The sequence below is a fragment of the Vulpes vulpes genome, chromosome 3 (genome assembly GCF_048418805.1).
Source record: "Vulpes vulpes isolate BD-2025 chromosome 3, VulVul3, whole genome shotgun sequence".
Lineage (NCBI taxonomy): Eukaryota > Metazoa > Chordata > Mammalia > Carnivora > Canidae > Vulpes > Vulpes vulpes.
The window spans coordinates 90,542,217-90,555,116 of record NC_132782.1 but is presented as its reverse complement, the minus strand read 5'-3'; the positions used below and the strand labels follow the sequence as shown (position 1 = coordinate 90,555,116).

General features: G+C 50.2%; 2 protein-coding genes across 10 annotated transcripts in view; one reads left to right on the top strand and one right to left on the bottom strand.

Moving 5' to 3' along the window:
* CHLSN (cholesin) overlaps positions 1-12,900 on the bottom strand; it is a 145,159-nt gene that overhangs the window by 93,899 nt on the left and 38,360 nt on the right. The window lies entirely within an intron of this gene.
* GPER1 (G protein-coupled estrogen receptor 1) lies at positions 3,354-8,067 on the top strand. 3 transcript variants are annotated; one of them, XM_026011278.2, is made up of 2 exons: positions 3,354-3,675; positions 5,825-8,067. In XM_026011278.2, exon 2 carries the CDS (start codon positions 6,088-6,090, stop codon positions 7,240-7,242), a length of 1,155 nt encoding a protein of 384 aa, XP_025867063.1. In that variant the 5' UTR covers positions 3,354-3,675; positions 5,825-6,087; the 3' UTR covers positions 7,243-8,067. The 3 variants fall into 3 exon arrangements, with proteins under 3 accessions (XP_025867063.1, XP_025867061.1, XP_025867062.1); XM_026011276.2 differs by having other exon boundaries at positions 4,285-8,067; XM_026011277.2 differs by having other exon boundaries at positions 3,424-3,675; positions 5,555-8,067.

The following is a 12,900-nucleotide window of genomic DNA, read 5'->3' as shown; positions in this document are numbered from 1 at the left end:
CTCTCCCTGAGGACCCAAGCCTCCAGCCTGGCATTTTAGAACGTGCCACCCACAAACACCCCTCCCAAGGCAGAACCTGGTAAGCACCATCCGGCTGCACTTCCGCGAGCCACGTGCACCATGTTCTGGTTGCCACTGGCACATCACTCAGAGATTTAGAGGAAATATCCAGAAAGCTCCAGGCAACAGCTAAGAGGAGCCCAGCTGTCCAAAAAGTCAACACCAGTGAAACTACAGGGACTGCTCCTTTATGGTGTCATAAAACACCCCCAGAGTGAGTGGGTGGGTGTGAAGGTGCATCGGATGCTGGAGAGCACCTAAACACTCAACATCCCTTTCAGAAACAGAAAAGGCTGGGTAGTGGGTCTGTAGAAAGCCCATCCATTTTCCTCTACAGTATAGCCTGGAACAGTGCAGACAGCCGCTGTTTGGCACACTTTGGCCTGGATGCACACACCTCTGCGCGCGCATGTGCGCGCGCACACACACATACACACACACAACTGCTGCTTGGGTCTCACTGACCTGTACACCCAGAGGATAGGATGATAGCGCTGATTATGCCCACTCTGCCAGCACAGGCTATGGGCTGGGGCTGCAGAGCAGAGCTCAAGTGGAACAAAGTGCCTGGTGGCTGCCCCTCCACTCCCCGGGCCAGCTTCCAGGGCAGCGCACACACACATCCAGAATGAGAGGCCTGTTTGTTCACCAGGGGCCACAGGATTCCCTAATAGCATAAACCTTCTTAGGCCAATCTGCAGCTGACCAAAAGGGTGCAGGATGCCCAGCACACATGCGTCCCCAACATAAGTATGTTCTCCTCCCTTCTCTGGGCCCTGGCCTATGTCTTTATAGAAGGTGGTGCTTGCCTGGATGTTCAGGGTGGGTGCGAGGACAAAGCCCATAAAGGGCTTTGTATGTGTCCCAAAGAAACCTCTTGACCGGCTGAGGGGAAGGGGCGCTCTGCTTCCCCGAGCTTGGGATAGATTATCAGAGGAAATGCAGGAAAGGCTGTGCATGCAGTGTTGCCTCTTAAGTGTGGGAGCACTCGTGGCGCCCATTTGCTTCCCATTCCATAAGCACCACACAGGCCAGGCTGAGTTTCCCAACATGGAGTGACACCAAAGCTTGGCACCCACATTGCCTGAGGTCTGGACTGTGAGTCGAATCCTGCTGATAAGCCTACAGAAGCCTGGGACTCTGATCACCTCTTGTAACTGGGCCATCCTGGTGAAGGGAGATGCGAGGCACCGTGGGAAGACAGCCCCACCCAAGGATGAGGATGGCAGAGACATGGGGTATCCATGTGTTGTAGGTGCTCCATAGGCATCACGTGGCTCCACAAGCACCACAAATCCACTCACCCTTGCCTGACCTAGGGCCATGGGGCAGCTATCTGCAGAGGGAGAAAATGGAACCTGGCAATTCAGAGACTGGGCTTGCTCCCTCCAGGCACTATGTCTCACCTTAGGGGTCCCTCTGCAGGTCGGGGGATAATTCTTTGCCAGGGAAGAGGAGGGGACACTGGGAAGTTCAACAGCTACATGCAGGCAGCACCAGGCCTGAAGGGTAGATTTTAAAATTTACAAGTCTTCACGCTTTACATAGACATCTGCGAGATGTTCCCTGACGCATGCAAACATCAACCCATGCTTGAGTTCAGTGGATTGAAATCCCTAAAAGCAGGGTCCTGTGCCTCCTTACTAGCTAGTCGTATGAGGGCAGACAGGTTACTAGCCACCCAGTGCCCCAACACCTGGCAGCCCTCATCAACCGATTCCAAGCCTTCCATGTAACATCAGCATGCCAGTCACAGGGCCATCCATTCCACAGCAAACTCAGTGGGAGATGCAGAGTGGTGCACCTGGAGCCACTGGAAGCTCCTCCTTGGCAACTGGGACGAGAGGGGCTGCAGGCCACAGGCTGGGGCGAGTAGGCAGTGGCTATTTTTACGTGACATGTCTTAGCTATTTCAAGGTTTGGATTTTTATTTATTTTTTTAACACAAGAGGAAGTTGTACTTTCTCATGACTCATTTCTTTCAAAATGGTGTCCTAGGGCATCATTAGTGCTGGAATTGTTGGGAATCTGCAGCTGGCCACGGTGGACCTAAGATCACACTAGTCTCGTTCACATTACCATGTCATTCAGAATTTTAAGAAGCCAACAAATCAGAATTATGGCTGGATTCTAAAGCTGGAAAAAAATGTATTTTTCCATAAAAAATTTAACACAGTATATTGTCTGTTGAAAAATACGTGTATAAAACATGAATCTGAAAAATGTTAGATTATCATCATTCAGAATACCTTCAAGCTCCTTTGAAATAGGCTCCTTACAGAACAGAAAGCTTGCAGGGAAGCCACACTGGCTGCCCCCAGTGCACATGACCAGAGGAGCCCCCATGCCCAACCCACCCTTCTCTGACCAGACGCCCTGCTTCAAGCCTGGAACCAGCCTCTCTCCTCCAGGAGGAGCACATGCTGACCTGCAAGGTGTAGGCATGGTGGCATTTTGCTTTATTCACACTCAGTAATACAAAAGACCACGCTCAGTTCAATCTCACAGCTTCAAAAAATTTAAAAAGTGAAGAGTCACCAAGAGTAAAGCATGAGATCAATTAAAACGTGACGTCTATAAACATCCCATAAGTCAGCGTGAGCAGCCAGGGCACAGCAGGTCCTGAAGGGCCTTACAGACCTGAAAGGCAGGCACCTGGGCCTGGGGGCTTCTACCAGCCTTTGTCTGAGCCGCTAGGGAGTCTCAACCACTGGGGTGAGGGAGGGGAGGGTTGGGGGAGGTACCAGGACACAGCAACTACCCGCAGGACTGAGTTCACCCCACAGCACCGGGGCCACAGCCATGGCAGGGAGAGGGGCCTCTCAGGTCCGTCACCGCCTTCTGCCGCCTGTGGGACAGGTACACTACAGGGAAGGGGAGAGCTAGAGACACAGCTACCCTACTCTGTTCCTAACATACTTGCCCCCAAATACCTGCTATTTTTTGTGTTTAAATTTCTTTCTGGTAGTGCTTTTGTACAATTTCTAGGTTAAATTCTCCAGGTATAATTAGCACAGTATTCTCTAGACTTAGGAAATCCAGTGCTTAGTTTTAAAAACAAGCAAGACTATTTCAGTTCCAACAAATAACGATGGGTCATCATCTGAAAGGTACACAAGACCTACTTATAATGCTTTCAGACTTAAAAAAAATTGTGTCAGTGTGTGAAGAAAAGCAATTAAATCTGGAAACTTCCATAAAAATATGTAGTGGGACTGAGCTCACTGCCACAGTGTGGGAGAAAAAAGGCCAGCAAAAAAATGGTTAATGCTGGCCTTCTGAGGAGGCCGTCCAGTGCAGAGCACAATGGGCGGCCCTGGGAAGCCTATGAAGCCTATAAAGCCTGCAGTGTCTTGGTATCCCGAGCAATGACGGAGCGATGACAGGCACCGTGGCAGGTCAGCATCGTGCACCAAGTCTCCCCTTCCAGGACCACCGCTCCAGCGTTCTTCGACGGGTGGAACCAAGTCCAGAATCACCAGTACCCAGAGAGTTTCAGCCGTGCCTGCAGCCTCCCATGAGTACATTTGCCGACGCTGGCTGACAAGCCCTCCAAAGGACAGAGAAGGGTCTGCTCAGAATCGGCCCGAGCTGGGGTGGCCGGCTGCGGTGCAGGTGAGTCTCAATCCTGGGTTCCTGGTTCTATGTTGGGGTCAGTGTTGCCATGGAGACCACCAGGTAGACCTGGCCAGCTGGTCTCACGTAAGGTGCAGCATATGATGCTTCCAGCTGGATGCAGGTGTGGATTCACAGGCCACCCTCAGCTGACAGGGGCACTGAAGTTACATAGCCTCTCCTCCACATAAGAACCCAGACTTGGCTCTAACAATCTCAGTGGGACTATAGTAGGGGAGGCTTTGCACAAAAGTTCTTTCTAAATGCATGCCGAAAATAACATCCTGTATTCTATTGTATTTCCTTCAAGCAAGGGGCTGTCTCACATTAGGACAATGAGATGGCTTGTCTATAGTACCATGCTTTAGTCACTCAATGAAAACGCTCACGAAAGCCACACGTCTGGGAGGGCTAGTCTTCCTACACAAAGATACACACCCAATAGATTTCACAAAATGTGGTTTTAGTTTTCTAGAACTGGACATGCAGTGGAAATGTGAAACAAACAATACCAAACTATTTAATGCTCATCTTTATATATTCATGCTCCACTCTCACAAGGGTACTGTGGCAGCAGTAAATCCACACTAGTTCCTGTCTCTGTTCTAGGCCACTATGAAAATAACAGTGTTGTCAAGGATCAAAAAACTCACATACATGGGAAAGAAGGGGAGGACTCGCTTCAAAACTCTTCCCACAGCCTATTTTGACAAGCATGGGACGAGGACAAGTGTGTGCGGCCAGCTCCCTCACCTTTAAACCTTCCTCTGAAATCAGTTGAAAACGGCCCTGCATTTCCACATTTAGAGAGCAAAACAAGCACTCGGAGCACTTCTTACAAGAAATTAAAAACAGAGGGGCTTTAAGCATTTCAGATAGTATCTGAGAACAATGACATTTATGTGGTTGAAACTGGTATAATCTACTAAAGATGAACAAAAAAATGTAAAATAACTAATAAACTTATCAACCTCAGCTAAGCAAAGCTTACGGAATACTTTTTAAGTAATAACTGACCCCAAGGCTGTGATTTAAGGCCGTTTTTCTGCTTTTCTTTCTTTTTTTTTTTTTAAGCAGTAGTTCAATAAATGTCTAGTCTGCTTTGGCAACAGTTCAAAAATGACTCCTAATGATCTCACAGGGTAAAACAAGAGCTCTCAAAAGAAAAACAGTTCAAGTCCATTTAAATGTGCCAGTTCAGCTTCCTTGGGGTTTCTCATTCTCTGTGTCAGGCCCCCACCATCGATGCCAAGAGCACCCCTCCACAGTGGTGATGGCCCAAACACCACAGCTGCTGCCCGCGTGTGAAGACTGCGGACAAGCCAGGTTGTTATGGATGGCCCCGTACGCAAACCTGTCAGCAGCAAAGGTCTAAAGGACTTTGCTTAGGTTTTATTTTTTTGTTTTACCCAGCTTCTAGGTTACAAACAACATTACAAAAACATATTCAATTTTATAACAATTTATGAAAACACCAGATAAATATTATTTCCTAAAGCAAGTACCATTTTTATCACCTTTTCTTTCATTTCATATCATGAAAAAAGTCTTATTTGGGGCACCCAAGCTTAGGTTAGCAAAAACAAAAAAAACAAAAACAAACAAAAAAGCCCCACAAAAAACACACACAAAAAAACACAAAACCCTAGATTTCCTTTATCAATTTTATTGTAAGAGACTCTACTCCAGTTTCCACAGAGCATTCTGGGCCCATGATCTTCAGAGAAGCTGGGTTTTTCCCTTCATCTTAGTTCTCTTTCCAACAGCTGCTGAAATAAATTTTATTTCCTCTGCTGGCAAATAGTACTTTTCCTGAGATTTCCATACCCAACAGCCACGTTACTTCATAAGCATGCTATTCAACTATTTTAAAACACAGGCGTCCACCGCGCATTAGGATGACTCACCGTCCGGGCTCCAGTCAGACCAAGCAGCCCCGGAGCCCTGCAAACAGAAAACTGGGCATTTTCTACTCTGAACTCTTTTCCCTCAGTTCAGCGACAACCATCTCCTCATGATGCTAGGATCTCAAGTCCCAACCTGTCCTTTGCATTCACGAGCCTGCTGTAACCCTGTGGCCACCCGCCATACCGACTGTCCTCATCAGAAGGCCTTAAAGACTTACTCATCTTCTGTATGCTTCCCTCAGGTGCGCAGGTAGTGAGGGCCAGCCAGTGGGCACTGGACATTGCAGCCAACACTGTGGTGGATGTCACAGCCTACGCCCAGTCAAGGTACCACCTGCAGCCCGGACATGGATGACCTTCCCCATCTGCTGAGCTTTCTACAGAGCAAACCCACACTGCTACCAATGATGCTTGTGATGAGTTCCCATCTTACTAACGTCTGGCTCACTTCAAAGAGCACAGTTTTACTTTCTAGAGGTGGTTTTATTGTGGAAGTCAGACTTCCATGAGCTGTGTGGCAAATCCTGAAAGCTGTGCACCTGGGGCTATGGATGTGACGTCCCCAGTGCCTGTCTTTGGCATGGAGACGCGCCCAGGCGCCTCTAACAGCACCTCCCCAGAGCTCAACTTGTCCCACACACTCACTGGCGCCATCCTGGCAAACCAGACAGGTGAGCTCTCTGAGCACCAGCAGTACGTGATTGGGCTTTTCCTCTCCTGCCTCTACACCATCTTCCTCTTCCCCATCGGCTTCGTGGGGAACATCCTAATACTGGTGGTGAACATCAGCTTCCGGGAAAAGATGACAATCCCAGACCTGTACTTCATCAACCTGGCGGCAGCCGACCTCATCCTGGTGGCCGACTCCCTAATTGAGGTGTTTAACTTGGACGAGCAGTACTACGACATCACCGTGCTATGCACCTTCATGTCCCTCTTCCTGCAGATCAACATGTACAGCAGCATTTTCTTCCTCACATGGATGAGCTTTGATCGCTACATCGCCCTGGCCAAGGCCATGCGTTCCAGCCTGTTCCGCACCAAGCACCATGCCAGGCTGAGCTGTGGCCTCATCTGGATGGCTTCTGTCTCTGCCACGCTGGTGCCCTTCACTGCGGTACACCTGCAGCACACGGAGGAGGTCTGCTTCTGCTTTGCAGATGTCAAGGAGATCCAGTGGCTCGAGGTTACCCTGGGTTTCATCATCCCCTTCGCCATCATTGGCCTGTGTTACTCCCTTATCGTCCGGGTCCTCATCAAGGCTCACAAGCACCGAGGCTTGCGCCCCAGGAGGCAGAAAGCCCTCCGCATGATCTTTGCGGTTGTCCTTGTCTTCTTCATCTGCTGGTTGCCGGAGAATGTCTTCATCAGTGTTCACCTCCTGCAGCGCACGCAGCCAGGAGATGCTCCCTGCAAACAGTCTTTCCGCCATGCCTACCCCCTCACTGGCCACATTGTCAACCTGGCGGCTTTCTCCAACAGCTGCCTGAACCCCCTCATCTACAGCTTTCTGGGGGAGACCTTTAGGGACAAACTGAGACTGTACATTGAGCAGAAAACCAACATGTCAGCTCTGAACCGCTTTTGTCATGCTGCCCTGAAGGCAGTCATTCCAGACAGTACTGAACAGTCAGATGTGAGGTTCAGTAGTGCAGTGTAGAGGCGGCCAAGCTGTACTGGCATAGACCAAGCACTGTGTCACTCCCAAGGCAAGGCAGGAGGACTAGCCGGTCCACACTATGCTCTGAGCCTGGTGAGAACATGCCAGACTGCCCATGCCCCAGCTGCAGACACACCTGGGATCTAAGGAGCCCTTGCTGCAAGCAACCTTGACTTTGGGCCTTGCGCAAAGTCCTGGAGCTCCCCACCCACACTCATGGCTGCGGGGCATGGGGGAACCAGCGTGAGCTTACACTCCACTCTGCATACACCATCCCACAGCAAAGGACATTTCTCATGTTGGCCAATGAAAGCAAAATGAAGGGGTCATTTTGGAGGAAAGATCTTAGTTTTAAGGTTGATCTGCCATAAATCTGCCATCCTCAGAAAAAATGAAGTCTGGAGACAACACACTCAGCAGATCTGACCTGGTTACTGTGATCCATTCTCCACATCTGTGGGTTATGGTTTACTGTGCGTACTAACAAGTACACTCAAGTTAGGAAAGGGAAAGCATTTCTCCCACCCACACCCTTCAGAGTGGCCCCTCGCCCTCCGTGGCTGCGTGACCCTGAGCACTTGGGCTGCTTTAGCCAGAAGGCTCTTCTCCCACCAGATGCATCTCTGCACCTATGCCATGAGGGAATGATACCACAGGAGTATAGGATGGGGAACCAGCATGTGTGATACAAAGTTGGCCTCTGAGAATAACAATGGGGACGAAGATGATGGCAATGTAAACAGTTCTCCTTAAAATGTATAAATGAAAAACTAACAATTGCTAGGAATGTCCAGCCTTTCTTAATAAAGCATAGTCACATCCTGATTCTCAATTCTGAGTTGTCTGCTGTGGGTGGTGGGGCAGCTGGGCAAGGGTCTCCAAGCCTCAGCAGCAGAACTGGTCTTTCCTCACAAGGAAAACCCACACCCCTGGCACCACCAGGCTCACCATCCAGCCAGAGCTCCCTCACAGGGCCAATATCTAAATCCAGTCACCCACATACACCTGGCATCTCCAAGATGTCTGACATTCTGCTGCACAAGCTCTGGGTGCCAACACAAACAATACCGTAAGTGCACCACACGCTCTGGCTCTTCTAGAAGGCTCTGCACTATCAGCATCAGGCACAGTGCCTGCAGAAGCAGAGTGCTCATGAGGCAGTTGGGGGGCAGAGGTGGTCCCTGTCCTCCAATGTGGTCTGAGGTGGGATCAAAGTGAACCCCATTCCCCCTGCCCCATATACTCCACTCAGGGGCCCACCTCCCCAGAAGATCCTCAAGGATCTTCACACAGGCAAGGCTCCCCAAGGGAGAAGCGAAATGATGTTTAGGTGATAGGGAAATGAGCCATTTGTAGTTTTTTTTTTTTTAAGATTTTATTTATTCATGAGAGACAGGGAGGCGGGCAGAGACACAGGCAGAGGAAGAAGTAGGCCCTCCACAGGAGCCTGATGTGGGACTCGATCCCAGACCCCGGGATCACGCCCTGAGTCAAAGGCAGACTACTCAATTGCTGAGCCATGCAGGGGTCCTGCCATTTGTAGTTTCAATGGTTTTTCAGGTGCAGATCTCTAAGAAAGAGGTCTGTCACAAGTAAATATTGGCACTAACCCACTGTGACCTTAGAGAAATGCCATCTCCAACATGCAAGTTCCACTTCAGATTCACTTTCTAAATAAACATTCCAACTGCAGGACAGGAAAACCAATGACCGCTGAGGATGGTTCCCATGCACTAGCAGGTCTGCTGTGTGGGAACATCACTACAGGGTGAGTAGTGATGTGATGTTCCATGAGCTCGCCCGAGGTGCTGTCATAGGACACCCACCCTGCAGCTGAGGTGAGGGAAAGTGGGTGGTTTAGATCCAGAGCAACTTCCAAGGAAGAGTCCTCCCTCTACCCTCTGTCTCTCCAGAACCTCCAAAAGTCACAAGTCTATGAAGGGTGCAGACACCGTGCTGACGCACCTCATCTTATAAAAGCTGAGAGAGGTTCTAAGATGCTTTCTCTCACACATGCTCGGGGCCCCCCCACACCTCCCTGAAACAGCTTCTCAGGACAGGCTCTGCCCCAGCCCAGGACTCAGTCAAAGATGCCACACCCAAGTACCTGGCCTGCAAACCCTGCTCCTTACCAAGTCCCCTTTGACCTCAGTGCTGACAACTCCAAGTTGCAGATCAGACGCACCAATTGGCGCCCCAGCCTCGAGTGTCTGACTATATGCAAGGGTTCATCAAATATGTGTACCGTTCCCAGTGTGAAAAGCAGTAGCAGGGAAGCATGTGAAGACTGCACACCCAGGCTGTTCAGCTGTAGCTCTTGAGGAAGAGTGGGGAGACAGTCCATCAGGGAATCTGGCCTACTCTCTGATCCTTCCAATAAACCCATGAGATGCGCACTGTCCTGTTACTCAGAGTCCTGAACCACTTGAAATCTTAAATGGTTAGTGATGTAGGCAGGAACTGACCTACAGCCCATGTCTCCAAAGCCCACATTCCTTCCTCTACAGCACTCAGGAATCAAGAGGTCAACCAGGGTCACAGGCTTGATCCCTTTCCAAAGGTGCACCAGACAAGATGTTCTGGGCAGGAAGGAGAGGAATGAAGAGCCCCTCCAAAGATGTCCGGGCAGGAACTGTGTCTAACCAAAGCCTCAAAGCACTGGTCAAGGGCATGGACCTCCTACCCACAGGCAGCCCTCCAAGAGGGCTTGAAAAGGTCAGCCCTGTGTTCATTAGCCATCTCCTGCTCCTGAATGACCTTACCACCAGGCCTTTTACAGCTAGTGCTTGCCCGAGGCACCGTCCAATGAGGCCGGACATAGTTCATTACCTTGAACCTCTGAAACCCCATCTCCTGATGTGTAAACCGGCAGCAGAACTGCTCCAAGGGTCCACTGGATGGTTGCTAGAAGGGCAAGTATAAGGTAGAGGTCCTGACTTGACAAAAAGGATTTCTTACTGAGCCTGAGACCCCAGAGCCCATGTCTGAGAGATGGATGGAGCCAGTGTGCACAAGCTGCCCGGCCCATTCAAATGCAGACCCTTCTCAGCATTTGCCTGCGAGCGGAGGCTGATTTAATTATTTTGTCAGGAAAGCCACAAGATAAAATCAAGGCACTTGGTTGCCTTGCTGTTTCCTGGTAACCTGGCTCTCCTGGGCACTGATGCTCTGTAACCCCACCAAGAGCTCAAAACTAGAGCTGTAAGCACACAGAAACCACTGGTGCTAGCACCGAATATGACTTCATAATTTTCTTTGTGCTTAATAATTAACTTGATTATGAGGGTGGCACTTCTCAGACCCCACATCCTCCTTGGAGGGGTGGAGGCCTTCAGGTCATTATAGCCTCAATGATATGCATCCCCTCGTCTTTGCAGGTGGTATGAGTGAAGCAGTCCTGAAATTTTTAAATGCATTCTGAATCAGCATTCATCAATGAACCGAGACTTATACTCAACTGGATGGTGGGAGATGCAATAAGAAAGGGAGGAGGCAAGCAGGGAAGGCCCCAGGGCTGATGGAATTGAGGGTGTCCAGTGAACCCCGAGATCTCTAAACTGAGAATACATGCAGGACAGCGCATAGGCCGTGTATGTGCATGTGCACACATGTGATCGTTTGTTCCCTGGCTCCATCTGCTAAAAGGGGAGTAGGGGCCTGAGTGGCTGTGGGCCCATTGGCGCCCAGACCAACCCCCTGAGAAGAAAGCAGGCTCCTCAGAGCAACAGCCAATGCAGGTAGGCCAGGAGTACAAGGTGAGCCCTGGCACATGGTGTTCCACCAGAAGGAAGAACTTCAAGAGAATGACAGGGTCACATGAGAAGAACACGGGGCCTACCCAAAATCTGGGGCTCTTTGAGCATCAAGACAATAACAGACTGCTGAGAGGTAAGAATCCATGCATCCATTCTGGTATACAGACAAGTAAACACAACAGAGATAAAACAAACAGTGCAATAAACAAGCACAGTGTAGTCACACACAAGAGAGGGTTGAGTGAACTTTGCATACCTGAGAGTGGAGGCCACCAGTGGAGATGCCAGCGAAGCCTGGCTAAACCCAGCATGTCTGCAGGAGCAGGACATCGTGTGTCCACACTCGGCCTGCTTTCATGTGAGAGAGACAGGCACCATATCACAGAGATGGGACAGCCTTAAACTGAGTGCCAATGAAGAGCCCACCACGTCCACATCTAGAGTAGTGACCTCAACCCAGTCAGAAAGAAGTATTAGAAAATCCAAAATGGAGACAGGGTCACGATCCAAAATGTAATGTCACAGAGACAAAGAAAACCAGAGGGACTGTCCCACATTAACAGAGGGCCAAGCGATAAAGCAACTAAATGCAGCATGTGCCACTCAGCAGAACATTTTGCTAGAAGAAAATGCTGCAGGGGTATTTTTATGGGCCCCGGGACAGGAGGAATATCACCTGCTGCTGAGAACTGCCCCATGGTCCGTGAGATAATGCTCTTCTTCTGAAGAAGCACATATTTCAGTATTTATGGCTGGGGGACGTCCAAAGGTGCAGCCTGTGGACAAGCATGCACACAAACGTCAAAGCAAATAGGACAAAATGTGTGGAATGTCTATCCCCCTACCTGAATGTCAACCCAGATTGAAACAGGTATTCAAACAAAAACTCGTACATCAATATTCACAGCAGCAGCATCTACACTAGCCAATGGGTAAAAACAACTCAATGGTCTAATCATCGACCGATGGGGTTTCGTCACCACACAGGAGGGATGAAGCATGGACACCTGCTAAGGCCTGAGACTCAGAGAAAGAAGTGAGACATTCCTTACTGCACCTCCTCTTATCCATGTCTGCACCAGGCACATTTTCTGTTTGGGACAGAGCCCCTCCTAGGCACTGGGAGCCTCAAGGTGCATGACACCCGTCGCATTCCCATCTCTCTTCTCAGGGCAGGTGAGGTCCCTGCTCCATATCTGCACTGGTGCTCAATGCCTGAGTCAGGGAAGAGAAGCCTGAGCTTCTTCACATGACTCATCAGCAGAGCACCTTGCCAGAGCCTATTACTGACGCCGAGGCCTGGCTGTGAATAGGTGAGCACTTGGCCTTCCCAGCTTCTGCCAGATGGGGGACCGGCAGTCATCCAGCCCAGCAATCACCAGAAACTGGAAGGGGAAGAGGGAGGAAGGCAGTGTCATTGATCAAAACCCCACTAGGTCCCAGCCTCTCCCGAGTGCCCTTCTGACACCCCCATCCACCCACAGGACAATCTACAGGGCAGTGTGGCCATCGTCAGTCAGCAAGCCCTTGCTAAAGCTAGAAGAACCCCAGATAAGTGGGGTGGCCCTGTCCAGGACAGTGGGACAGCTGCACAGGGACCCACCCAGGCGAGACAGACACAGTACCTACTTCCAGGAACACGAGGCAGGCATGGCACAGCCCTGTTCAAAGCTCCTGCCCTCCCGGATGGACGGTCCCTGAGCCTGCGCGCTCACCATGCGGGCCAGAGAGCACATGCACTGCCGCAAGCTTCACCTCCACACCCAGTTCTCTGTGGGCAGAAAAGTGCTGGCAGCTGTGAATTAATCTCATTTTTGCCATTGTCCAGTGGGCGGGGGTTCTCGTCTGGGAACAAAGGATTTAAAAGCCAAAGGAACACAAAACAAAAGTGCACCAAACCTGA

Bases quoted from the DNA above. Each gene is read 5' to 3' on its own strand.
- GPER1 (XM_026011278.2), top strand. From the start codon at position 6,088: ATGAGCTGTGTGGCAAATCCTGAAAGCTGTGCACCTGGGGCTATGGAT.